Here is a 27919-nt window from a genome sequence, read left to right on the forward strand (position 1 = left end):
ACATAGTTATCTTGGCTTTTTAGGTTACCATCTTTCTTCAAATGCCTACATTTCCCCCCTCGTGCACTTGAAGATTCTCTCTTTAAAGATGCCATTAATCGACGTTACATTGTGTGAAACATACTCCTGACGTGTACGAATTGTGGCTTCAAATCAGGGGCACTGCAGTGAGTGTGACCCGCTTACAAGATGCAGTGAGGAAGAGGAGAAGAAGGGGGCACCTCATGATCGGTGCAGAGAGAAAGAGAGAGAGAGGGAGACACACAGAGAGAGAGTCAGTCCCACAGTGTTTTCTCGGCAGAAGAGTCCAGTCTGGCTGCTTCAGAAGAGACACAGACCCGCTATACCCCGAACTGCCTGGTGCAGGTAGGTAAAGTAATGCCAGTTATTAGACATGGTGCTTTGCAGACACTGACTCCCCACTTAATATATGATCGTTTCCTTAACATACTCGAATAATCAGTCTGCTCTATTAATTAAGCTTCACCTTTTAATTGGGATGCATGTGCACGTAGGTGACGATGTTGAAAATGTTGTCCTGTAAATGACACCGGTTGTGGAGCTGCGACTGAAGAGCTAGAGTCAGCTGTCAGACGGTAAAAAGAGGATTCAAATAGAGCACAACCCAGCGTCTTCATGTGATGCTTTCGGGGGCAAAAGTTGAAGAAACAGTCGCAGGTTGAAAAAGATGAGCTTGAACGAACGAAATCAGCTGAGAGAGCCTCAACTAAAGCAGCTGTCCGTGGTGCTGAAACTCAAAAGGTTTCCCCATCATAGACTTTTTATCTCTCATATATAGCATTTAGTGTCCTTAAAGCTTGTCATATATGATCACTGCTGATATCAACTGTTTCAGGTTCCACCCTGTAGGTCATTGCATACAGGACTCCAATAAGGGGTCAGTCCAATAAGTCATTTTGCATGCTTTTGATGCAACTTTTACATGTGTTTTCACACTCCTTTGCATGATTTGTGATAGAAGATGAGGGAGGTATTATGTCTTGCAACATTTTTAGAGTTTTTGATGGGATTGTCCCAATGAAACAACAGCTAGATAAGTCAAATGAGTGTTACATGAAGGGCTGCAACTAACGATTATTTCCATTTCTCGATTATTCGATTAATCGTGTTGCCAGTAAAATGTCAGAGGATAGTGAAAAAATGCCCATCAATTCCCAGACTTGAATGTGACGCATTCAGATGACTTGTTTTGTCCAACCAACAGTCCAAAACACAAAGATATTCAGTTTACTATTATAGAAGACTACTATCATAGAAAATAATAAAATCTTCACATTTGAGAAGCTGGACCAGAGAATATTTTATATTTATTCTTAAAAAATGACTCAATCGATTATGAAAATTGTTACAGATAACTACTTGATTAATCAACTAATCATTTAAACTATAGTTACATGTGTGAAAAACAGGAATTAATGCTCCATGTCTCATTTTCAGGGTGACAACACTGAAGGAGAAGCTGGGTTAATTCCCGTTTTATCCAAAAGTGGATTGATGGACCTCCATTGTGGCCAAGTGGACATGATTCTATATTCAGCACCTGTGGCACAATGTCGAATATGATTTACCTGACTGCCATAAGCATTTTGTACTTGCCAGTTTTACTGTTTGAGGCATTTGTGTTGTCTAAAGGCAAGTATGAGAGGTCAGTGGTGCCGAGTTCTGCCTCTCGCTTGGTGGCAAGGATGGACGGGGATATTATAATCGGTGCCCTCTTCTCTGTTCACCACCAACCATCAGCTGAGAAGGTGGCAGAGAGGAAATGCGGAGAAGTCCGTGAACAGTACGGCATCCAAAGAGTGGAGGCCATGTTCCATGCCTTGGATCGTATTAACTCAGACCCAAACCTGTTACCCAACATCACCCTGGGCTGTGAGATCAGGGACTCCTGCTGGCATTCCTCAGTGGCTCTGGAACAGAGCATCGAGTTCATACGAGACTCTCTCATCTCCATTCGGGACGAAAAGGACGGCTCCAGGTGGTGCATCGAAGGGGCACCTTCCAGTCAGCCGCCACCAACCAAGAAGCCCATCGCAGGGGTCATTGGGCCCGGCTCGAGCTCAGTTGCAATTCAAGTTCAAAACCTTCTGCAGCTGTTCAACATCCCGCAGATTGCCTATTCTGCAACCAGTATTGACCTCAGTGACAAGACATTATTTAAGTACTTCCTCAGGGTCGTGCCCTCAGACACTCTTCAGGCCCGGGCCCTCTTGGACATCGTCAAACGATACAACTGGACCTATGTGTCTGCAGTGCACACAGAGGGTAAGACACATTTCTCTTAAATGGGCACTCTAGTGATTTAGTATGCACTTACATACTCATAAGAGAGGGGGACTCATAAGAGACAGATTAAAAAAGATATTTATTAAAATTGAAGGAGAGATAATCTAACCTTTAGTCCCTAGTATGGATCAAGCTCCAAAAACACTGGATCCTACATCTCCCATAATGCAACTCAATAGCATTAGACATTATCATTAGACCCTCCCTATAACACAGGCTTTCCGTTATAAATATTAAGTCTCAAGCCTAGATAACCCTGTTGACGTCACTATGACATCGTTGAAAGCTCCCTCCAGAACCACAGAAGACATTAAACAAATGTTTTCACAGGCCTGGCAGGACTCCTCGTGACAAGTAAACTGAACAATCAGTGGAGTTCCCCTTTAACAAATCAACAGTCTTCGCAGTGTTTTTCCTTCATGTTGAGGCAACAGGAGGGCAAACAGGAAATTAAAGAAGACACAAGAAAGAAGGTCCATCTTAGGAACACATCGTAGCACAGAGGCGGGGGCTCTTAACCATCTCTACTAGCTTAGCACTGATTTAATCAATGTTGTATTTTGCTGCAATATTGTAACTGTTGTTTAATCTTGTGAATGCCATATGTAGACTGCTGTTCTAACAGCAGGTGGCTGCAGACAGTTGTGGGCTCTTTTGTGAGGCTCATTTACATGATATTAGTATAAATAGACAACAATTATAGAGGAGGAAAGAGAAAATGGTGTTCTTTATGCTCTTTTGTGAACTCTGGTTTTTGGGGAGAATGTAGGGTTTTTATGCATCATGAAGTCCATGAAGATACAGACTTTTCTTTTCTTCTTCAGTATTGCCATCAGCAGTGTTAATTTGCAGGTGTCAGCTGCTGTTGCAACTAGAGCTGAAACAATTAGTTGATCGATTGATTAGTCGATCAACAGAAAATTAACTGGGAACTATTTTGATAATCAAATATCTGAGTAATTTTAGTAGTTTTGAGTAGTTTTCAGCTTCTCAAATGTGAAGATTTGCTACTTTTTCCGGTTTTGCATGATAGTGAACTAAAGAAAGGTTTGGGTTGTAGACTGTTGGTTGGACAAAGCAAGCAATCTGAAGATGTTACCTTGAGTTGTGGGAAATTGTGATGGACATCTTTTTCTATTTTCTGACATTGTAAAGACAAAACAATGAATCACTTAATCAAGAAAATAATAACCAATAATCACTAGTTCCAGCCCTAGGTGCAACCTGCATTTGATCTGCATAAAAAGATGTTGTTCTATTTTGAATTGAATGATCAGTTCAGGCTGACTGACACTGCAGCGTCACCGCCACTTTTGCATTACTTCTCAACAAATCTTATATAACATTATCAGATGATATGTGGAAAACTACATTCTATAAGCGTGTAAAAGCATATCAATTATAATACAGGTTATAATAATTAAGATTCCACCCACAGTGTTGAGCAAGGGCAAAATGTGATATGCATACCTGAAATACCAATAAAGCAGCTGCTGCAATCTCTTCTGTATTTTCACTGAATTTGAGACAAGTTTGTGATAAGCTGATAAAAATCCAATCAAAACCTGGCAAGCCTTCTTTGTTTACTGAGATGAAGCTCTAGATGTCATTTTGGCAATAAAATGAATGAAGGCCACACATATCAGAAATCTTAGAAGCAGACAGATAGCCTTCAAAGAGTTTAAATAATTTCTTGGGTTTATTATTGATGGTGTAACCTAAAAGTAACAAGTGCTCCCCTCGTCCTCAGATACTGCTGCTGAGGTCACCTTCACCCTGGTTGCTCTAGTTGTTCTGCTCTTGATTCCATAAAAAGAAGTCTGGGGATGTAACAGACCGCTTAAATACTAAAGGAAGAGATGCTTTTTCTCAGCAAACAGTTCCTGAATAATTTTTGTTTTTTTTAAAAAAAAGACCACGTGCGACATAACAATCTCGAATACTGAATACAGAGCGAAGCTGTGAATCAAAACCCATTCATTCTTTCCTTTAGCTCCTGTGAATGAAACTCTTGTCCTCTCGTCTTTCTCAGGTAACTACGGGGAGAGTGGGATGGAAGTGTTCAAAGAGCTCGCCTCACAGGACGGCCTCTGCATCGCCCACTCTGACAAGATCTACAGCAACGCCGGGGAGAAGCACTTTGACAGGCTGCTGAGGAAGCTGCGGGAGCGTCTGCCTAAAGCCCGAGTTGTTGTCTGCTTCTGTGAAGGCATGACAGTCCGAGGGCTGCTCATGGCCATGAGGCGGCTCGGAGTAGCTGGAGAGTTCCTCCTAATTGGCAGGTTTGTTGGAGATTGTTTTCCCACAGGAGTTTTTGCCTTGTCCATCATGTTTTTGTTTTAGAAAGCACACAAGTTTTCAAACAAGAATGATGAAAAGAATTCTTTCTTTTAGTGCTTTTTAGAAAATGTCAGTGGCCATGAAACTCAGTCAACACAATGACAATCAGGCAAGCTAAAGCAAGCTCACCAGGTCCATTTAGTAGCTGTTATAGAGCTTTCAAATGTATCATGTATCTTCCTCAGCAGAGAGGTTGTCCAGTTGTTATGGAATTGTAAATGGTTAAATTTTAATTTTTCTAATCACTTTAAGGACTTCTCATCCATGTTGGCTTAATAGTTGAGGTTGAAAATTCATTCTTTCAATCTCTTAATAGTGGAGATTGAGAAATAAATTATTTACTAATAACATGCAACATAAAAATAAGATTGTTGTTGTCCATTTTCTGAGCACTTTAAGGACTTTTCATCCATTTTTAAAAAAGATGAGATTGAAAGTTCATTCTTGACCTTGGAAATAACATTTGACAAAACAATTTGCCCACAAGATTCATTTAGTAGCTGTTCTGGAGCTTTGGATTGTCTTGTATATTTGCATAATTGTACATTATATTCATTATTATCCAGAAAAATGATTCTGTGAGGGAAATACAGACATTGAATTCCTTGTTATAATAATCAACTACACTCTGGATGGTATACACAAAGTTCACATGGAACTGAAATATTCTATTTTCTGTTATTTGTATTGTATTTGTTAGAGATTGTTTTCCCTTTTAGGTTTGTCCGTCATGTTTTTTTGGATCAAAAGTACACACATTTTCAAACAAGACTTTTTTTCAGAATGTTGAAAATAATTCTTTCTCTTAGTGCTGTTGTTTTTTAAAGTTTCCAGAGGGTTTTTAAAAGGTTTTAAGGGAAAAAAGAAAAAAAGTCAACACAATAATGATCAGGTGTTTCAGTAAGAAACACGAAATTCAAAACTGTCAAATTTTTCTCATAACTGCACATATTTGTGCCACATTTACTGATGACATTTGTGGTGATAATGAAGATAAATGTAGTTGACCAAACAATCTCACCACAAGGTCCATTTAGCAGCTGTTTTGGAGCTTTCAATCATATCACACCATCTTCCTCAGCACATGGAGTTGTGATTTCCATTTTTCTGAACTCTTAAATTACTTCTCCACCATAATGGCTTGAAAGTTTGGATTGAAAGTTCATTTTTGACCTTGGAAATAAAAGTTGACAAAATAAAAGTTGACAAAGCAATCTTACTACAAGGTCTGTTTAGTAGCTGTTCTGGAGCTTTAAATTGTATAGTTTAATTGTATAATTGTACATTATATTCATTAAGGTAAGGTAATTTATCTATACGGCAAATTTCATATAAAGTGGCAATTCAAAGCTTTACCAATTGCACAATAGATAAATAGGTCAGGATAAAATATATATGATAATAATAAAAATTTAAACACATCAAAACATGAGATAAATAAATGATACATTTTCCAGAAAAATTACACCATAATTCTGTGAAGAAAACACGTTGATGTTGAACTACATTATAATACGACGTTATAACATTCAGCTACACTCAGGATGGATGGTATACACAAGGTATACACAAAGTTCATATGGAACCGAAATATTCTTTTTTCCTACTGGGAGTAGAGTTCCTCTGAAAACAGAAGATGCTTTGAGTCAGGCTCAGTAATGAATAATGCATCCATGCAGCGAGCTCTCCCTTTCCCTGTCAGATCACAGGCAGGATGGGCTAATATGGGACAGCACCTCCAGCATAAGCTGGGGAATGTGGAGTAGTGAACATCAAAGCTCATTTCAGCACTTTTACCAGACATTCCCTCTATGTGGAGTCTCAGCTCACCTCAAGTCCTGTTAGGAGTAGTTGCAGCACCTGAAACGAAGCTATGATAAAAGCTCGCTATGGTTAATTTACCGAGAGCGGTTCATTAACGTGTGGCTGCTTTATTCATAAAGGCTGATGAGAAGGAGTCAAAACCCTTCTTCTCAACCCAAATGATGAAATGTGTACTTGAAAAAAAAGGGTTTTTTTTAGGCCTAAACTTGCTTTCACCCCTTCCACTTGAATTTGCTCCGCTGCTAAAGTCTCCACGGAAGATAAGGAGGGTATGTGTGTGTGTGTGTGTGTGTGTGTGTCTGTACTTGTACTTGCTACATAGTGAGGACTAAAAGATGTTTTTTTTTACCTACAGAGTGAGGACATTTTTGGAAAGTGAGGACATTTTGGCCTCACAACTTCAAAGGGCTGTTTGAAGGTTCACACCTGGTTTTAATTGTTAGGTTAGAATTAGTTTATGGTTAGGGGTTGGGTAAGGGTAAACATTAGGCATTTAGTTGTGATGGTTAAGGTTAGGGTAAGGGGCTAGGGAATGCATTATGTCAATGACGGTCCTCACATTGGTAGAAGTACAAGGATGTGTGTGTGTGTGTGTGTGTGTGTGTGTGTGTGTGTGTGTGTGTGTGTGTGTGTGTGTGTGTTTCTGGGTCAAGGAGACTACTGAAAAAGGAAAATGCTTTTTAGAGCAATGCAGTAAGTGAACACATGCAGGCCTGTGCAATGGGCCAATCAAAATGCCTGAGGTGCTGGTCATCAGCCATCCATCTTCTGCAGTGTGGAGGATGAAAGAAAATAGCCGTTCTCACACCACAGATCCCACATGTCTCAAACAACAGACAACTCATTTGATCCACACTCAAGCAAAACTCCCATTGCTTTGGAAATGATGAAAGAATATATCAGTTTTATGATCCTGTGCTTGACAAACATTTGACACCTAATCTGTTTTGCTTTGAAAATATCTTCCCCCAAGATGAATTATTTCATAAAAACATAATTCAGATTTACATAAATACTCTCTACTTGTACTTTCAATAATATCTTTCAATAATGCCTTCTTCCCCTAAATCTTATGATTCATGAATATGTGATATCAGATCTGTGTTGTAAATCTGTACAGTACATGCGTGTGTTGACGTCAGAGCTGTAGGTTTTTGGCTCTCTGAGTGTTGGACTGGGGGGAGTGTGATGCTGAGAAGCAGATGGCCAGGTACTGTTGATACTGTCACACTGGACAGCCATTGTCAGCTCATTCTTGAAGGGTCAGCCAAGACAAACATGCTATTGGCTTCGGTTTCGCCAAATGTGGGTTTTTGAAGGCTGGTAACTGATATTTATACTGGTACTGTGGATGAACTGCATTTTGTGAAATATTCAGTAAGTTAAAATGATTCTGTTTTGAATGTAAAGTTTCATTGTTGTGCCCTGGATTTATGTCTGTCTTTGCAGAGTGAAAAAGCCTGTGAAGCTGCATTTGTACAGCATCATTTTGACACCAAAACCCAACTGTTTTAGGAGAATCTCAAAAGTCTCTTAACGCAGTGTTACTCAACACAGATATTCAACAGAAAAACTCTGAGATAACTATGCCTTTAAATCACAAAATGATTTAGAAACAACAGAGTCTACACCCATGCTAGCAGCTCTGTGAGGCTGTACTTGAAGGGTTCATTTGCAAAAACAGATATCGCCATTTTTATTTCTTTTCTTAAATCTTTATTTTGTGCACTCCAGGGAATATCAATCAAACTGGTTTTGGTTTATTCATTTTTAAGAATAGCATTTTCTGTTTTTGCAAATGAACTCTCCACTTATTCACAGTGGTGCTTTAAGCTAAATTCTAATGTCATCAGCATGCTAACATAGTCACTGTGACAATGCTAACATACTGACGTGGTATGTGGCGTTGGGTCATGCCATATATATATAAGTAGGTATAATGCCATGTTCACCATCTTAGCTTATCACTTTCAAGCCATTTCACTCAAAAACACAAATGTCAACCTCATAGTGACACTAGATGAAAAGTCGAGAGATCATCAAAGAGCATTGTCATAGTCTGGCGACCATTAGTTTTTCATCTAATGCATTTTTCATGTTGTCAGGCGTTTTCATATTGGATTGAACTGTCAGTCAGCAAAAATATATATTAGTATAACCCAACTGTTGGCCTTTTTTTTGCAGTATTTATAGTTTTTCTGTTCATAAGCTCCTGATTATTTGTAATGTTTTATTATATTCAGTGTGTTGTTGCATCTTTGAAACAATAGCTATTTAAGGACTCTCCATATCCCTCGTTCTCCTCCTTCACTCGTGCAGTATCACATATGTGCATCACGGATTTGATCCCACTCTGCATAATGCTGCTTTAAAAATACTAAAGCAGCATTTGCAACTCAAATGAAGGGAGGTTTTTTATTGAGTGTGATTCAAATCTGAAGTGTCAAACAAAAGCATTTGTCTCATCAGCATGATCTTTTGTGTGAGAGGATTCAATGCAGAATTGACTTTCAAATAGCCGAGCAAGTAAACTATAAATACAAACTATGACCAGCAGAGATACAAAATCACACTTAAGAGTCTGAGTGTGTGTGGAGGGTGGGAGCTTGTTTCTCTCCAGGGCAGATTGTACTGCTTCAGTATTAATCTGTGAATTCTCGCCGGACTTGTGATTGTGTCTGTGGACTTGGAGACTATTTTTTGCCTCCTCCGGCAAGTACAGTGAACACTCCCCGCCCCTCAGCGAGAAGGAAGGCTGAAAGGGAAACAAAGTCAGGGCAACAAAAGGGAGAAGGTTTCTGCAGAATTCAGTCTAGTTAGTGAGGCTGCATGTAGCTTCAAATGCGACATTGTCGCAGACTTTTGGAGTTTCAACAGCATCGTAAAATAACAATTTTCCTTTTGCCAGATGCTGACTACTGTTTGTTACTTGTTATACAATTTTTAGAATGTGTATGCAGCAAAAAGATGCTATGTTATTTGACCTTCAATAGCTGTTAAAATTGGGGTTAGGTTTAAAATCTTAGTGAAAATCTTGTATCTCAAAAATCTTGACAACTATGCATTTCTATATTATTTTCTCTATCTATTTAACTGGTTACCTCTCAGCCAATACATGAGCATGTAATCATGTAATCTTTGAGTTACAAGACCCCTGTTTGTGCCCCACATGTATGTAACATTTGAGTCACAGAGCTAAACATCTGTTTTTCAGAGAAATAAACCCAGTGACCTCTGAAAAACCCAAAAGGTTGTTTAACAACACTTACTGCTTCCCAAGTTGTGACTCTTGTTTCCTATCCAGGTAGTCAGAAATGTGTGTTCTTGCTTGTTATGTACGACACAAGAAAAATATAAAGACTTTATTTTAGAATGAAAATATAAAATAATAGAAAGTAACACCAATATAGACAATTACAACTAATAATAAAACACACATAGTTAGTGAAGCTATATTCTTCATGCTTCAGTTGTCCACAAAATAAAGCCAGCACAACATAACACAGAACATGGTGAACCCACAAGAGCACATAGTGAACACAGTGTACAAGGTGACAAAATAAACCGAGTACAACAAAACAAGACAAGGAAAAAAGAAAATGCAAAACAACAAGTCTTTGAGAATTCTGGAAATTCCTTCAGAAAAGAGGTAAGCATTGTAAATGACCTTCCGGGTTTTTCAGAGGTCACTGGGTATTTATTTTTTTTCAGAAAAACAGATGCTTAGCTCTGTGACTCAAATGTGATGTTAATACATGAGAGGCACACATGGGGCTAGCTCCAGCAGTACTATTTGCAGTGTGTTCCTCTTTGCAGTGATGGCTGGGCAGACCGAGTCGAGGTGGTAGAGGGATATGAACAGGAGGCTGTGGGCGGCCTCACTGTGAAGCTGCAGTCTGACGAGGTCTCCTCCTTCGATGAGTACTTCCTGAAGCTCAGGCTCAGCACCAACACCCGCAACCCGTGGTTCCCAGAGTTCTGGCAGTACCGGTTTCAGTGCCGTCTTCCCGGACACCCGCAAGAGAACATGAACTATGCACGAAACTGCTCAGGTAGCTAAACAATTCATCAGGCAATTATGATGTTTCCTGCTGTTTTTCTGGTTTACATTTTTACGCCAGCGTGCACATCAGCTTGTCTTTTTGAACTGTTCTGATGTGTGCAATGCCCAGAGGACGATGCCAAAAGGCCCCATAAACTGGAACACATTCTTTAATAATGAATTAGACTGCAAGAGGGTCGAATTCTCTCTAAGTCAGCCCAATAACATTTTTTTCATATTGTTCATTTCTGTGACACTTGGCCTTACAGAGGATGATGATCTAGGTAAATTAAATCCTTTTCTTTTAGAAAGGAACAGCTAAGCTAAGTTCTTGGTTCTCGAAACAATGCTCAACAAGCATGTTTCCAAAACATATTTTTACATGCTGCTCATGCATATTTCCTTTAAAAAATATCTTTACAGAATATATATTTACGTTTTCAATCTTAATTTATGAGGTTGATAAGATTTTTGCTGCGATTTCCCCAAACATCCAGTATTTCTAAAATAATTTGATGAAATGAATCCTATTGATGAACGTAAATATAAAATAATGCATGCAGCAAATTTTTACTTCTCAGTTGACAGCTCTCAAGGTTCTTGAAGTGAATTTGTTTTTTCTACTCCACCTCACTTTCTGCAGTTGTTTTAACATTTTTTCTTTGCAGTATTTGCTCATTATTTACAAGAATAGTGCCTCTCTTCTTTATTATGTACATACCACATAAGCTTTTATTCATTCCTACAAAGCATCATATTATAATAGCAGTTAATAGAGTATTTACTTTTGCCTCATAAGTGGAGATAGAATTATTGTATGCTGTCCTTTCACTTCTATTGTTTTTATTTTATTATTTATATTTTTATTTATTTTTTTGATGTAGAACTCCAAGACGGTGAGTGAATCCCTCTGAACCATAATGCTCCTCACTTTGGGAATATACATAGAGGTTGACTGATATTAAGGTTTTATCACATGATGTGATCATTTAAGTAGTCAGTCTATGTTCTTAATAGCTTTTTCTCTGGAAATGTACTATTAATCTCAGTTAACCTCTAATATATGAAGCTATTGGGATGTTTTTATTTGTTTTTTCTTACACTGCAGTGAGAGCCCGACAATTGATTCTGATCTGCTCTCACTTTGTGCTCACACACCCTTTGTGGCCTTAAGACTGTCGCATAAAACAGCCCAATAACATTTGAGTGAGATGGTAACTGGCTGATCCGGCTTGAATTGCATGTGGCCACAGAACTAGTGAAGCCATGTTGTAACAGATAACACGTATTTTCAGAACCATTGTATTCTAGTTTTATTCATATTTGGACAGAGAAGGTTCAGCTGTCATGCAGCCGACTAATCCCGACGTGCAGCAGTAGGTCCTCTGCTTGCATGCTGACATCATGACATCATTTCATCATGACTGAAGCTCACACAGCTCAGTGAGCGAGGCGAGCGTCAAAGCCAAGGAGCTGTTAAACTAGGTCATCACCAGCAGTTCCCATCGGACGCTCACCCAGCTGTTACCCCAGCTGAATTTACTGTTTATGTGTTTGTTTGCGCAGGCAGTCAGTTTCCGAGCAGTCCTTTTTAACGATCATTACTTAATTTAACACTAGTAGTAAGAAACACACCAACAAGGGATGATGCTCATAAAGCTTGTCAGCCTCATGTATCACGAATTTAAATATTGTTGGGTGCAGTGGGTGAATCCGGTTTTACACAGAGTTCAGAGAAAAGGACATATGTAGCAACTGACAATGTAAATGACAAATTATGTAACTAGAAAACAGTGAATATCTCTGCCAAACCTGCACAATCCTTTAAACAAGTTATTTTAATATGTAATAGAAAATATTTTGATTTTTAAAACAGCAGTTGATTCTGCATCAGCTAAAGATTTGTGATAGAAAACCATTACAATGGAATAGAATTAAAAAAATTGTCTTTGGTCCATCAGGCAGTTCGTTAAACCACAAAAACATATTCACACAATCTTGTCTCTGCACCAAAAATATATTTAAAAAACAGGTTTTTAGATATTCTGCAAATGGACAACAGACAAACAAAGAAACCTGACAATTTATTATTTCCTATTATATCAAATTACTATCACCTAATAATTTATAGAAGTGCTAATAAAGGGTAATTCCTAATCTAAGTTGCTGGATAACAAAGAGAGCTGTGTAAATAATTACCCTTATTTTTAAAATTACTATTAGTAACATATAAAGACTATAGAATCAATAATCTTGCTTAATCATGGAGTTTCAGTCACTGTAATCAAGTTTTGGGTTCATATTACAATGTTATTTCATCATCAATAAAATATATTAAACTATAGTCAAAATGGCCACCTAATGTTAGGCTATATACAGTATGTGTGTCATTTTCCATCAGATATTACATTATCAGTTGCTACATCAAACTCATCAACTCACTTCTTTTGCATAAAATATGAAACAGGGATTTTGGAACAGATTCAGGTGATATCTAAATCTAAGTATGCTCTAAATGTACATGTATGAATCATAGTGAGAGGTACAATTGCTTTTGTTATCAAAATTGATGATAGTAGATGCAAGTACTATTATTTGGTAGAAAGAAACAAAGACAGATTTACAGGAGATAGTTGTTCAGTTGCTAACAAGTGCTATTTTACAAGAGTTGTCTGTGCTCGAAAGCTGCTCTTAACGAAGGGAAGGTATTAAAAAAATGATCATCTTTAACTCCAGGATCTGTCAAACATACGTACCTGCTCCACAGTTTTACCAAAATGGATTGAATGCATGGTGTAACTCTTTGTAATAACACTAAGTTGACATCTTTAACACAAAGCAACTGAAAAACCTGCTTACTCTGCTTCTAGCTTGCATTACACTGAACTGATAGGGTGTGTTTGAACATCACACGCTGTTTGTATCCAAATGTGAATCATTTTTGTCTCATTCACTCATCGTGTTTGTCTGAGGAAAAGCGACACGAACAGAAGCCAACAGATCCAAATGCATGAGAATAGTTGGTTCATTTTTCTGCTTCAGGAGACACAATCTCAGTGGCACAGTATTTTAGACCAACTTTAATTGAATCCTGACTCATGAATGTAGAAATGGATAGTCTTGCCATGGTAACAAGGTTTATTTGAAGCCATTTTCTGAAGCTTCCAGTTCTTTTAAAGCTGTCTCCCACAGAGGCAAAGAGGCATATAGGTTGCTGCCTGTATTCAGAGAATAATTACAAGAATGCATCGGTGAGCACCCTATCACTCCTTTGTAATATGTTACATCATGCTAGACACACCTGTACACTACACCTGAAATTTAGAAATGATTTTCACAGCATAACACATAACATGCTACTGCTTGCAGCAATGAAGCACCTCCTGTAAGGCTTTTCCTTTAAAACAAAACTGTCCTGAAGATGAATCCTTATCGTTCTCTCATGTGTGGGCAGGTTATGAAAGTCTGGAGGACAACTACGTTCAAGATAGCAAGATGGGCTTCGTCATCAATGCCATCTATGCCATGGCACATGGGCTGCATGACATGTACACGCACCTCTGCCCTGGTCATGTGGGACTCTGTGACAACATGAAGCCTGTTGATGGCAGCCACTTACTGGACTTTCTTCTCAAGACGTCCTTCACAGGTGTTTCTGGAGAGGACATATGGTTTGACGAGAACGGCGACTCACCTGGGAGGTAAAAAACACTTCCATTCTTCTAGAAATACTTATACGTAATTCTTCAAATTCTTTGGTTTATAAGAGGTGTTTTCACTCTAACTATTGTAATTATAGCAGCATTGACCTACAACCAATGGTGGAAGGAGTATTGAGATCATTTACTTTAGTAAAAGTACCAATACAACAATGTAAAAATACTCTGTTACGAGTAAAAGTCATGCATTTATAATCCTACTTAAGTAAAAGTACAGAAGTATTTGCTGTAAAATGTACTTAAATTATCAAAAGTAAAAGTATTCACTCTGCTGTAAAAATTTCCTCTATGATTGTTATATCTGACATTATTAGATTGCTAATACTGATGCAAGCAGCATTTTACTGTTGTAGTTAGTGGAGGTGGAGTTTTAACTACTTTATATACAGTTAGCTAGTTTACTCCAGTGGTTCCCAACCTAGGGGGCGGGCACCTCCAAAGGGTCACCAGATGAATCTGAGGGGCCGTGAGATGATTAATGGGAGAAGAAAGAAGAAAAAACAAAGTTTTTCTACACAAATCTGTTTTCATATCATTTTCTCTAATATTTACTTTTTTGTAAAACATTGGATAAAACAATAATTTAAAATAAACCATGTGAGAAGTTTAGAGGGGAAATGTCTCCTTGGTGGAATTGCTAACAACTTATTGCACACTGATTTTTGTAAGGTTGGGAACCACTGGTTTAATCTTTAACAATGCACTGTATTTTATAAGCTTCTCATGTGGTCATCTTAACCTGAATAGTAACTGGTAACAGTACAGCTGTTAAATAAATGCAGTGAAAAAAAGTACAATATTTCCCTCTGAAATGTAGTGGAGTAGAAGTATAAAGTATCATAAAATGGTAATACTCAAGTACCTTAATATTTTCTTTATATATTTCAATAAGGGCTTAGTATGTTTCATGTTTTAGTAAAAGTGCAACTGAACACCCCCTGAAAACCTTGTTTTCGCTGACCTCCAGTGATTTAACTTCTCACCTTGCCGCAGTGATGTACAAGTGTACTCCAGGGTGGGTCAGTACACTGTGACATCACTGCTGGGTGTGGTCAGAGGTGAAAAAGGCTTTAACCTTTCATCCAGAGAGGGAAAAGAAACACTACTTTTCAGACTAGTTGTAAAAAAAGGGAAAATTGATGTGCACAAAGTTATTAGAGAGATTAGAGAACAATTAGGGCTACATCTAAAAACATGTTTACATTGTAAATGTCTGTTGACTATATTATTTTAATTAAATCATTTTAAAGGTTGCTTTCAGTTAGTCATAGTACATTTACATGTGCAGAATAATGCCCCTACTGCAGTGAGAAAACCAATTGTCTGGCCACTTAAATGATATATACACTAAAAACTCTCATTATTAACACTGCTAAAATTACAGAATGTGTTTTGAATATCCAGTGCAAATCAAGTAAAAAAGTCCTCTTTACTCCAAATCAGTCACTTGTTTTGAGCACTTTGATCAGTGAGCAGCTAAAATTGCATCTTCAGGTGGGGTTGAGTTGGGAGTGCCTTGAAATTCCAGTGGGGAGTTTTTATTGCAAACCAGAGAATAAGAGAGATGAAAGCCAGACACATCAGCACCTGGCGAAATAATCCCTGAGTCACTAGTATTGATCAAGAACCTGACAGGCCCACTGCTGATAAAATATGCTGTTTTCTTTGTGCTAAGTGGCAGTAAATCTCATATTATTTCCCCTTTAAGAATTGATTCAGCATCTGTGAAACCTTCTTGTGTCGTGTCTTCCTCTAAGTCATCACTTTCTATCCACTATCAGGTATGAGATTATGAACTTCCAGCATGTGGAGCCTGGTGTTTATGACTACATCAACATTGGCTCCTGGCATAAGGGCATACTCAGTCTCGATGAAGAAATGATTCAGATGAACCGCAGTGACATGGTCCGCTCTGTCTGCAGTGAGCCCTGCTCCAAAGGAGAGATCAAGGTAAGGGACAAATCCTTAGATACTATCGGGGTCTTCTTAAACTAATTGGCTGATGTTTAACCTTTCTATTTGGAAATAATTAAGTTATAAATGTTGGAAATCCATTAATAAACGCTCATGGGTTTGTCACTTTCTAATAAGCCATAAAGTCTGCTAATTATACATGTTAATTTGTCATTGATAAAGGGTAATCAAGCCTGCAGCTGTAAATATTAATAAGATGTTAATTAATTGATTTTGGTCCAGATCATCTGCAGCCCTTTTCTAGAAATAGAAATGTTACAACCTGGCAACTCAAATTTATATTAATGGTTTGTAACTGATCTATAAGGCATTAGTAAGTGATTTATCAACCAATGAAAAAAACTATTAGTTTCAACTTATTTCCCCTTTATAAATTAGAAAGTGGTACCTGCATTTTTGTTAATAATTCTGTTAATATAATCTGTTACTACACCAATTGCTTCTAAATTATATTTTACTAAAGTAGTGAGACCTAATGCCAACTCTGATGATTTCCATATCTTTGTCCGTTTAGTTCACCTTTCTTTCTTTAGTTTTACTGTGTTAAAAACAAATTTAAATATTTACAGATAGTGGGACTAATTCTTACATGGAAATAAACTCAGGGTAGAGATGTTTGTAAGAAAGTATTTTTACATATCTCTACATGTTTTGTTGACCAGGTGATCAGGAAGGGAGAAGTGAGCTGCTGCTGGATCTGCACTGCCTGTAAGGACAATGAGTACGTCCAGGATGAGTTCACATGCAAGGCCTGTGAGCTGGGCTGGTGGCCTGACAATGAGCTGGAAGGTGGGCTTGTACTTACGTTCTATTTACCTACTTCTGTAAACTCTCACCTGCTTGGAACACTGTACAAGGGCTGGCAGAGGATGTTGACTGGTTTTACTTCGGAGGAGTAGTCTGGCATTTTGGGAAATATGCTTATGTCCTTATCCCTCGTATCCGTCCACCAGCCGGTTAGCTTAGCTTAGCATAGAGACTGGAAACAGGGGGAAACAGCTAGCCTGGCTCTGTCCAAAGGTAACAAAATCCAGCACCTCTAAAGCTCACTAATTAAGGTACAAGGTACAAGTTAATTTATTTATCAACACATTATACTTGTCTGTTTAATCTGCACAAAAAACAAAGTGTAAAAACAACAATTTGTGGTTTTATAGGGGATTATTTGTCAGACTATTGCTTGGCTGGGAGCATAGACTCTATAAAAGAAGTGGACGTAGCCACCGTGACGTCACCCACTGGTTTGTGGAATACCGTTTTGAAGCCTCGAGTTAACTGTGAATGTAACCGTGAACTGTGAACGTTAATTGGGATGCAAAATCTGGCTAGCGAAAAACAGGCTTAAAACAAAATGTACTTACCAGAAAAAAATGAACAGCTGACTCCTTAGAGTGTCTTTCAGTACAACCAAATGCTGAACAAGACATTTTTATGTGACCAAAATGTTACTATTAAGTTTAACGAACTGAAAACACACTGTGAAAGGGTCAAAGATCTTGGTGGTAGCGACTTGTCAATCACAAGGTAATCACGCCATAAAGCATACCCTGCACATGCTGTATTGAAGAAGACTTGAAACTAGGGATTGAGACCATAAACTCATTAGGAAAGTGTTTACTGAGGTAATAAATCAAGTGAGAAGTAGGGTAATTTTCTCTTAGACTTCTATAAAATAAGACTTCTTTTTGCAACCAGTGGAGTCGCCCCCTGCTGGCCATTAGAAAGAATGCAGTTTCACGGCACTTCCCGCACTGGCTTCACTTTTCAGGCCCAGCAGGAGCAGCAACTTCCTGGAGTCTCGTATGACGACAAGACTTCATGAAGTCTTTGATCCTAGCCAAGAAATAGTTCAGCACATAATCTATCATAAAGAAAAGTAAAAGTTTGAAATATAGAATGTTAATTGGTAAACTTTAGAGGTGCTAGAAGGCAGATTTAACAGATCTTGTACAGATCCTGCTTCCCCCGTTTCCCTTCTTTATGCTGAGCTAAGCTAATCGGCTGCTGGCTGTAGCTTCAGATATGAGGGTGGTTTCGATCTTCTCATCTAACGCTCAGCAAGAAAGTGAATAAACGTATTTTCTCAAAATGTCTAACTGCTTTAAATCACCGAAATTTAATTTCACTGCAAAATTTCTCTCTAAGACAATAAGCCTTATCTGTTTAGAACAGAAGATTTTGCTGTTCTGCAATTTTCACATTTAAATTTAGATGAATTTAGGTTGCTCCAGTGGCCACAGGCTGAGTTTCTGTTGCATGATTGATGCTTTCAGAGATAAGAGGAGATTTTTTTTTTGTCTTATTAGAGACTCTGTAGAAAGTTAAGTTCATCCAAGCTTTTACGCCCCCCCCTTCTCCCACCTGTACTCTGTACAGTTTGTCCTGCTAAGATTTCTGCAGCGCTATTTCATAAACCTGTTCTGTCCTATTTTCATTGCTTTCCCATGACACCTGAGAGCCATTCATCATCTTCACCATTTTATCTGACAGCAGCCCTACTTCACTTACCACTCTTCTGGCCCACTTTCAAAGGCCTTCTGTGCTGTTCAAAGACAAGACACTTAAAAGGATCCTCCTGCCTCCATGCTGTTTCATTGTTTTTTAACCACAAGACCTTTATGTACACACAGAAACGAGAAAATGTGGAGCAAAGGGATGACATAAAAATTATCCTTGTGTAGTTTTCTAACCCTAACCCTCCTGCCGTCTTACAATAAAATAAATAATACAACATAAATTAGATATTTAAAGTGTGTTCTCAACATGAAGCAGAAAGGAGATCTTATTTGGATCCAAGAAAAACTCAGTGATTTACTTTGTCCTGCTGCATTGGCCCCCTCCTCCACTGGCTGCAGCCCAGCCTGGCCATGGCTGAGTAGAAAGGGGTTTATTTATAGTTGAGCTAAAAACCTACTTTGAGACTTACTGTATTTTCTCAGGCTAAAATGCATTTGATTAATTTTGAATGTGTCCATAGAATAAAGCCTTAAAAATCTGAAACTTTTCATTACATTCTTCTCAAAATGACCATCAGAAATCTAATCACAAGCTGATGCTGAAATGATAAACATTTTATGAGCTGCTTTTAGTAGATTGTTGTGTGTTTATATTGTCATGTTTTTTCCCTTGTTCAGGCTGTGAGCCAATCCCCTTGCGCTACCTGGAGTGGAGCAATCCAGAGTCCATTATCCAGGTGGTTTTCTCCTGCCTGGGCATCCTGGTCACATCATTCGTTGCCTTAGTCTTTGTCTTGTATCGTGACACGCCTGTGGTCAAATCCTCCAGCCGGGAGCTCTGCTACATCATCCTCGCAGGGATCTTCCTGGGCTATCTGTGTCCTTTCACCCTCATCGCCCGTCCCACCGTGGCCTCCTGCTACCTCCAGAGGCTGCTTGTCGGGCTCTCAGCTGCCATGTGCTACTCCGCCCTGGTAACCAAAACGAACCGCATTGCCCGTATTCTGGCAGGCAGCAAGAAGAAGATTTGCACCAGGAAACCGAGGTTCATGAGTGCTTGGGCTCAAGTGGTCATTGCCTCCATCCTGATCAGTGTCCAGCTCACCTTGGAGGTTACCCTCATCATCATGGAGCCTCCTGAACCCATCAAATCCTACCCCAGCATCAGAGAAGTCTTCCTCATCTGCAACACCAGCAACGTGGGTGTTGTGGCCCCTCTGGGCTACAACGGCTTGCTTATCATGAGCTGCACTTATTATGCCTTCAAGACCCGCAACGTTCCTGCAAATTTCAACGAAGCCAAATACATCGCCTTCACCATGTACACCACATGTATCATCTGGCTGGCGTTTGTGCCAATCTACTTCGGCAGTAACTACAAGATCATCACCACATCCTTCTCTGTAAGCCTCAGTGTGACTGTAGCATTGGGCTGTATGTTCACACCAAAGATGTACATCATCATTGCCAAACCAGAGCGAAACGTGCGCAGCGCATTCACCACCTCTGATGCTGTGCGAATGCACGTCGGCGATGGCAAAATTGCCTGCCGAAGCAACAGCCTGCTCAACATGTTCAAGAGGAAGAAGAACACTGGAAACGGCAGGTAGGTTCATTAATTGAGTCTGAGTCCTGCTCCTGAGGCACCTCAGGGATGCTGGTTTTACTGTAATTCCCTCTCAGAGGGAACCTGATGTCTTACTGTATTCACTTTCATAGGAACACCTGTTGTAAAGTGTGACGGATATAGGTCAGTGCCCAATTCACACAGCCATTTTAACCTTTGAACTGATGGTAAAATTAAAACAAGCATCTCTGTGTGCTAAGGGATGACAAGTGGGATCACAAATACAGAATACAGGGTTTCTGCAGCGTTCACCAAATTAAATGTAAAACTTTTTGAGACCTTTTTAACACCACATAGAATTCACTTTTATGCCCGTTTGTACAGTCATACTGGCCAAAGTATGATGGAAAACCAGCAGGGACAATATGGCCTAGAATTATTTATAATTACATCCCCTTTTTTAGTACTTCCAGCAGTATATAACAATAATTCCCATGATATAATTAATTAAATTAATGCGACCTGAACCCAGATAAGCAGGATAAAATAGATGGACAGATTAACCAATAAAAAATGATTAATTCATTTAAATTAATTTAAGTCTTGATGATGATGAGCTTCTTAGCTACTGTAGCTAGCAGTGGTGACTTGCAATAGATCGCAACAATCCCACTTTTAGTTTATAAGTTAATAACTAACATTACTACCTATGGCAGCCTTTTTAATATCTTCTATGGCCTTTTTTTGAGGAAACTGAATTCAATGGTTTTTAAGATTTTTGAAGACCTGCAGATACCCTGGACTATTACATTCAATATAATACACTTTTTGGATAAATATTTTTCCTTTTTTTAGACTCAGTGAAAATAATTCTTTCTTACATGAACCAGAGATGCTGTTTTTGTCTCCACTTTTCTGGGTTCCTGTGAAGTAACAGCCGTCTTTATTTTGTTCATAGTTCTAATGGAAAGTCTGTGTCATGGTCTGAACCAGGTGCAAGACATCCTCCAAAAGGGGATCACATGTGGCACAGACTGTCAGTACATGTGAAGAGACAGGAAGCAGGTTCCAATCAGATGGCTGTCATCAAACCCTTAACTAATACCTACCAAAACAGAGCCTTGGAGTTCTCAAACCTCAGCACTAAGACCTTGTACAATGTGGCTGAGGAGGACGAGAGTGACCCTGTCAGATACAATCCCCCCGCCACTCCCCCTATGATGGCCCACGGGCAAATTTCTGGCTGTGGTCTGATAAAAGACGTGGACGAGGAGGTGGAGCTCTATACCCCTGAGCATCTGCAGCCAAATAGCATTATTACCCAACACATCATCATGGACCACCTACAGGAGGAGATGGTGGTTGGTAAATTCAACAGTGACATCCCTGAGCTTAATGAAATGATCAGCATGCCTGAAGCCGTGAGCGGCGGCATGCCCGTATACCACCAGGCCCACCTCATCCAGCAGGACCCGGTCCTGCCTGTGTACCTCGACCCGTTCGATGAGGAGCCTACCTCCCCTTTAGGGGAGGAGGAGGAGATGGAGAATGAGCAGTTTGGCCTTCTTCATGGCTACATGTACAACAACGCCCAGATTCATGACGAGGAGGACTTGGCTGAGGTCAAATTAGCCATGGAGGACTCTCTGGCTCTGATGCCTCCCTCCCCTTTCCGAGATTGCGATGGTCCTCCAGTGAGCCCCTTTCCCAATTCGCCGGTGTCTGAGTCGATTTTGTGCAGTCCTCCAAATGTGACATATGCCTCTGTCATTCTCAGAGACTTCAAGCAAAGCTCCTCAACTCTGTGAGGGTGCACATGAAATATTACCAGTTGTACTATATTTTATAGTTCATAATGACTTGTGCTGTATATGATGATACATAAGGAAAAACTCATTCTGTGGACCGACAAGTCATTTTTCACTCTATACTTGATAGCTTTTACATAATAAGGGTGAACAACAAAACGCCACATTTTAAAATTATTTTAGATGTTGTCTACAATAGTGAAAAAATGTACCTATTACAAACATGTATTTGCTGACATAAGCTTTTAGGATAAAATTGATTGATTTTGTGCTTATGAGACAAACAACAAAGATTGTCTATGTATGTACATTTATTAATATAGGTGACATAACAAGCAGATGAGTCTGCTGATTTTAAACAACGCTACCTAATGGTGAATATAGTTTGCATGTAATGCAAAACAATCCAATTCGTCAACAATATTTTTAGAAAACATTTTGTCTGTTACAAATCATGTGTTTTGTGCTTTACCAGGAAACGAAGGAACGTTTAAAAGAATATTTTGACATTTTGGAAAATACACTTATTTACATTCTTGAAGAGAGTTTGATGAGAAGATTGACTGCGCTCCAACATCTATCTGCTAAATATAAAGCTACAGCTAGCAGCCATTAGCTTGGTAAAGCATAAAGACTGGAAACAGGGAAACAGCAAGCCTGGCTCTGTCCAAAGGTGGCAATCCATAAATTGTAATTTTTACACTTTGGATTTTGTATGGATTAAACAAACAAGATATAACGTGTAAATTAGTAAGCTTTAGAAGTGCTGGCAGGCAGATTTTATTACCTTTCCAGTCTTTATACTAAGCTAAGCTATGCTAACCACCTACTGGACCCGGTAGTGTCATATTTAGTGTACAGACATGAGAGTGGTATCAATCTTCTTATCTAACTTTTGGCAAGAAAGGGAATAAGCGCATTTCCCGTAATGTCGAACTTTTGCTTTAAGCTGGGAGAGCAGAATAAAAATGTTCCCCATTTGAGGAAATTTAAAAGGTGACATGTCAGCCTGATTTCTCGTTGTAAAAAGAACAAACAATTATCTGTGAATTTTTGACTGATACAGTACTGCCAGGCAAGTGCACTGACTGTATCACGAATGTAGCAGAGGACAAGTTCAAGTGCCACATTTTCATTAAGATTTTTATTTTATTTTGTACATTTATCTCATTTCTATGGTTGTGAAATGCAAGTTAAAATAGTTTCAAATTTGTATCTTTTATAATTAGACATCTGATTTCATAATTGTATAGATTTATGTATAAGATAAATGACATACATACGTTTTGTGAATGTATGAATTGTGTATCATATTTTGGTATTCAGATGATATCTATATGCATTACAGTATTAGAAAGAACTCATTAGTTGTGTATGTTTCTATTGTGTGATTGGTTGTGTACACCAATCAATTTCCTAAATATTAAGACTATCAAAACCGTATAATGTGATGAAGTGCTACTGTTAGCGTTATACGTAATATTCTGAATAAGCTATTTGCAGCCTGATATATACGTGGTATAAATTAAGTCTGCCATTTTAAACAAATATTTACTGTAGTACATTTAAAAGGACACTTGTTTGATTGTAGTAAATTAAGTATTTTCTATGCTTTTGTCTCCTGTTTTTCATGGTGTAACATTAGGTGGCTCTATGGTCTTGGCCTTGCCTACTCCAATCAAAGGTCAAAGATTTATGGCTTTGGTGTGAAGGAAGAAAATCTTAAAAAGGAACACTAAGAACTAGTCGTAAAGGGAACAAGTAGGGTTAGGACATCTACAGTAAATGTAGATTATTTAAACGCTTTGCAATATATTTATGGGCTAATATTTGTAAAACTGGATGTGAAGCAGACCTAGTTTTGCTGTGATTTAGGAAAAAAGATGATTTTACCTGTCTCCTCTTGACAACAACATGGCAGGAATTTCAGTGACATTATGTACAGACAAGTTGTTTAAAGTTTTAGTCATTGGGGATCTAGGCGTTGGGAAAAGCAGCATTGTCTTGCGTTATGTTAATAAACGCTTTGATGAAAGATACAAAGCATCTATTGGAGTTGACTTTGCTCTAAAAACAATTGAATGGGACGCCAAGACAGTGGTGAGATTGCAGCTTTGGGATATTGCAGGTGAGTGTCAAGATTATGATGTCTCTGCTGCAGTTGTCTGCTCTACAAAGCCAAAACTCAACAATATAGACGTTGTGGCATCTGTTTTACCATATAAAAAATGATTATGCCAAAGAAATGTGCAATTTCTGTGAAAAAAGTATGGAAAATCTGCAATAACTACAATACGAAGCTAAAAACTAAACTGCAGTAACTGCACTCTGGCAACAGCTAAAACAAGATCACTATATCGAGTGAAAGCTACTTTAGTGTAGCACTCCATACGCTCTGTGATTCGTTCACACAGGCTTCTCAGCGTAAACCATATGGGGGGGAAACACCAACGTTATTTTTTTACTTGTTATCTGGCAGTTGTTTGCATCTTCCAAGGTATTTTCATGATCGCATGAGTGTTTACTGTCTGAAAAAACACTATTTAAAATGGATAAGAAATCTGAACGAAAATATTTTGTTGTTCGATTATATTTCCCAATTGCTTTCCATGAGGATTATCCAAAGGCAGAGTGCACTTTCTGCATTTTTACGTATTATGTAGGTTCTACAGTATGAAAATTAATTTCGGGGTAAAATAATTAGCCTATAAAGGCATATAATTGAGGCATAGCAACCTTTATAAATGCTATGCCAATTGCCAGCCAATTTCCTTTTAAACGCTAATAAACCGTGCTGTGATTTGATTATAACTGTTGAATAAGTTCACAGTATGTTGGAGTGCTTTCAGTGCCAGTGAAACTGCAGCAAGTAAAACTGCAGCCTTTTTACACAATGTTTTCTCAAATCTAATTTTAATCCTAACCAGTGTCCATGGAAACATACCATTTTATTTAAAAAAATTATTGCTGTTAGTCTCTCACTTGTTACATAACGTCTGATTTGATATGATAATTCAAGTCACACATGATAAACAAACAGTAGCATTACTGACTGTGTGTGTCTGGGCCAATGTTAAATTCAAATACAAAGGCTTTTGTCAAAAAATAACAGCCTATTTATGAAAAATGAATTAATCTTTACTCTTGGTTTCAGTTTTGAGCACAAGCTGTGGTGAAGCATAAATTACACAGATTTATTTTCTCTTCCCTCAAGGCCAGGAGAGGTTTAAGAAGATGTCCAGAGTGTACTACAAAGGGGCGATGGGAGCAGTAGTGGTCTTTGACATTACAAAAAGCTCCACCTTGAAGGCTGCCTCAGAGTGGAAGCAGGACCTTGATAGCAAAGTCTGTCTCGACAGCGGACGTCCTGTCCCTGCTGTCTTGCTGGCCAACAAATGTGACATGACAGGAAGGGACAGAAACTTGGTGTCCTCTCTGGACAGCTTCTGTAAAGACAACAGATTCATGGGCTGGCTTGAGACCTCTGCAAAGGTGTGTGAGGTATTTCAGTTATTATGGGAGAAGAAAATCTGTCTACAGTAGCAGTTAAGTAACATGCAAACATTTCTCAGCGGCATTATTGTCTGAGTTAAGCCTGAATGGGATAGGAAGAACCAAATATTCCCTTTTTGTCAGTGCTTTTTTTACCAATAGGGGCCCCTTAAGTTCTAAGCCCCTAGTTCACAACGTATCACTTGGCTTTTGTAATTTGATTGATTGCACATTTATCTGAGAATTTGCACCACTTAAGTACAATATTAACCAAGGCAAGTCCTTTATTATTACTTAATCAAAATCTAATTTTTAAACCTTCATTACTGTATTTAAATTTATACTAATTTACTTGGTGGACTATCCTTAATGAATTTATGCCCGTGGGGGCCAAAAGCAAATTTTTGCCTCAGGGCATCGTAACAGGTTAATCCGGCCATGCATAGAGTTAGGCCTAACACTTGTTATTACAAAAGCAGACCTACAATATCAGACTCAAAGACAAAATGTATAAAAGTGCTAAATAAACATTGAAAGAAATAAAATACAATAATTAGATAAATAAAATTAATTCAAAGAGATAGATTTCATTACAACTTTCTCTGTATAAGATCTTTGGTATGTTTTCTTTTCATTCTTCTTAATGATTTAAAGCGAGACTATGTAACTTGAAAAGATTAAATAACACATTCTTTCTTTTACAAGTGAAAAGTTAAATTCATAAGCAATAATACGCACCCTTGCTCAATTTAATACCCTCACAGGTTTTGTCTCTACAGTCTTAATTGGTCTGCTATGAACAGTAGCTTATGATGGCTAATGTTAGCAAACTTTTGGTAGATGTTATTGTATAACTGACATTACTGAGTCACTTCTCTGACTTTATGATCCTTCCCTACCTGTGTAACTGTTATTCTATCTTTTAGCATTTCGCTGCTGCCCTGAGAAAACCATGTATCTTCAAAATGTCAGCTTTACAAGTTTTTAGCTAAGAAAAACAACCCTTGTTTTTTTAATCTTTTTTGCAATGCATTTTTCAGATAAATCAATGGGTTTTTCATTGTTAATTTAGCCTTAAGAAGTAGGAGAATTTTCTCAGCCCATAAAGGAACACTTGATCCTTCATTTTATCTGAAAAATCAAAAATCACCAAATTTCCATAGTTTTCAGTGGACAGAGACAAATTTTGCTGTTATCCCATATTTGTTACTTGTGGCCACAGTATCTGCTGTTCAGCACAAGTTACATATCCTTGCTGTAACATGTGTAAGGAATTAATTATACAGTAGACATGTAAGTATGCGTGAGGTCACACTATTGTTTGGCTATTCTGAAACTGGAAGCTGGTCAGCTATACTGTATTTTGTCACTTAGTAAAAGGGCTCTGCTTTATTAATAATATTAACTTTATACTCTCTTACCATTCTTCTTTGGTATAGCTCAACCATTGATTGACTTATTTTATTATTTATGTATTTATTTGCTTGTTTGATGGTTTTTGCATTTGACAAATTTTATTTTGCATTGCTGAAGCTCCATTCTGCCTGAGTAAAGCCACCAGTGGATCTTAGAATTGCATGAGGTTATACTATACTTTACTGTTTGTGTGAACTTGAACTATGCAGCTACATAGCCTGCTCATAAAACATGTTCAGATATTAACACGCAGGAACAACTTGCAGCCAAACACTTAACTCAACGGATGCATACACAATGTTCTAAATCATATTCCACCTCACCATTTATAGGACAATATAAATATTGATGAGGCAGGTGCCTTCCTTGTCAAACAAATGATGCTCTGTGACACCGGCCAGTTCGATGAAGAGCACCACAGGGACGAGATCAAAGTGAGCCAGGATCCCGCGGAGAGTCAGAGCCAGTCATCGTGCTGCTCGAGATCACGGCTCTGAGGCAAAGAGCCAAACAACGGCAGCTACTGGTTAAATGCTCTAACAAGACCTGTTTTTGATACCAAGTCATGAATCCACAGCCACCCCATAGAAGCTGTTTCAGAAAGCCAGTGTGCCGGTGTTACATATAGTCAGTAACTTTACATTCATATTTCCGCCTTGCCAGTTTTCTCAATAATGTGTGGACTGTGTGGGCTGCCTCATAAACACCTCTGTGGAGACGACTGAGCTAATTTCTCTGATAATCCATTGATACAGTCAGGCTAATAAAGAGATCAGCATGACACACATCTTGCTGGGAAAAGTCTGTGACACTCCCCGTGCAACCAAGACTAGCTGGTGATTGACCTACTATAATGAGAGGCCAGAAACTGTTAAACAGTCACAACTGCCATTTTCTCAAATAAAAACAGCAAGAGAGAGAGAGAAATGTCTTCAAACATTTTTGTATATGCAGCTGTTAAATATTCCTCATTA

General features: G+C 38.5%; 2 protein-coding genes across 4 annotated transcripts; both read left to right on the forward strand.

Annotated features, from left to right (window-relative positions):
• The first annotated feature begins 4 nt into the window (after positions 1–4).
• grm1b (glutamate receptor, metabotropic 1b) lies at positions 5–22744 on the forward strand. Of its 2 annotated transcripts, none has more exons than XM_044167144.1 (9): positions 5–366; positions 1459–2286; positions 4340–4589; positions 10288–10523; positions 13968–14214; positions 16014–16182; positions 16869–16995; positions 19341–20268; positions 21223–21467. In XM_044167144.1, the coding sequence occupies exons 2-9, from the start codon at positions 1572–1574 to the stop codon at positions 21329–21331; spliced, it is 2781 nt and encodes a 926-aa protein (XP_044023079.1). In that variant the 5' UTR covers positions 5–366; positions 1459–1571; the 3' UTR covers positions 21332–21467. The 2 variants fall into 2 exon arrangements, with proteins under 2 accessions (XP_044023079.1, XP_044023078.1); XM_044167143.1 differs by having other exon boundaries at positions 14–366; positions 21188–22744.
• On the forward strand, positions 22738–27919 carry rab32b (RAB32b, member RAS oncogene family). Of its 2 annotated transcripts, none has more exons than XM_044167145.1 (3): positions 22738–24165; positions 25252–25529; positions 27278–27919. In XM_044167145.1, exons 1-3 carry the CDS (start codon positions 23952–23954, stop codon positions 27440–27442), a joined length of 657 nt encoding a protein of 218 aa, XP_044023080.1. In that variant the 5' UTR covers positions 22738–23951; the 3' UTR covers positions 27443–27919. The 2 variants fall into 2 exon arrangements, with proteins under 2 accessions (XP_044023080.1, XP_044023081.1); XM_044167146.1 differs by having other exon boundaries at positions 27347–27919.

Source organism: Siniperca chuatsi, linkage group LG15, assembly GCF_020085105.1.
Source record: "Siniperca chuatsi isolate FFG_IHB_CAS linkage group LG15, ASM2008510v1, whole genome shotgun sequence".
Classification (NCBI taxonomy): domain Eukaryota; kingdom Metazoa; phylum Chordata; class Actinopteri; order Centrarchiformes; family Sinipercidae; genus Siniperca; species Siniperca chuatsi.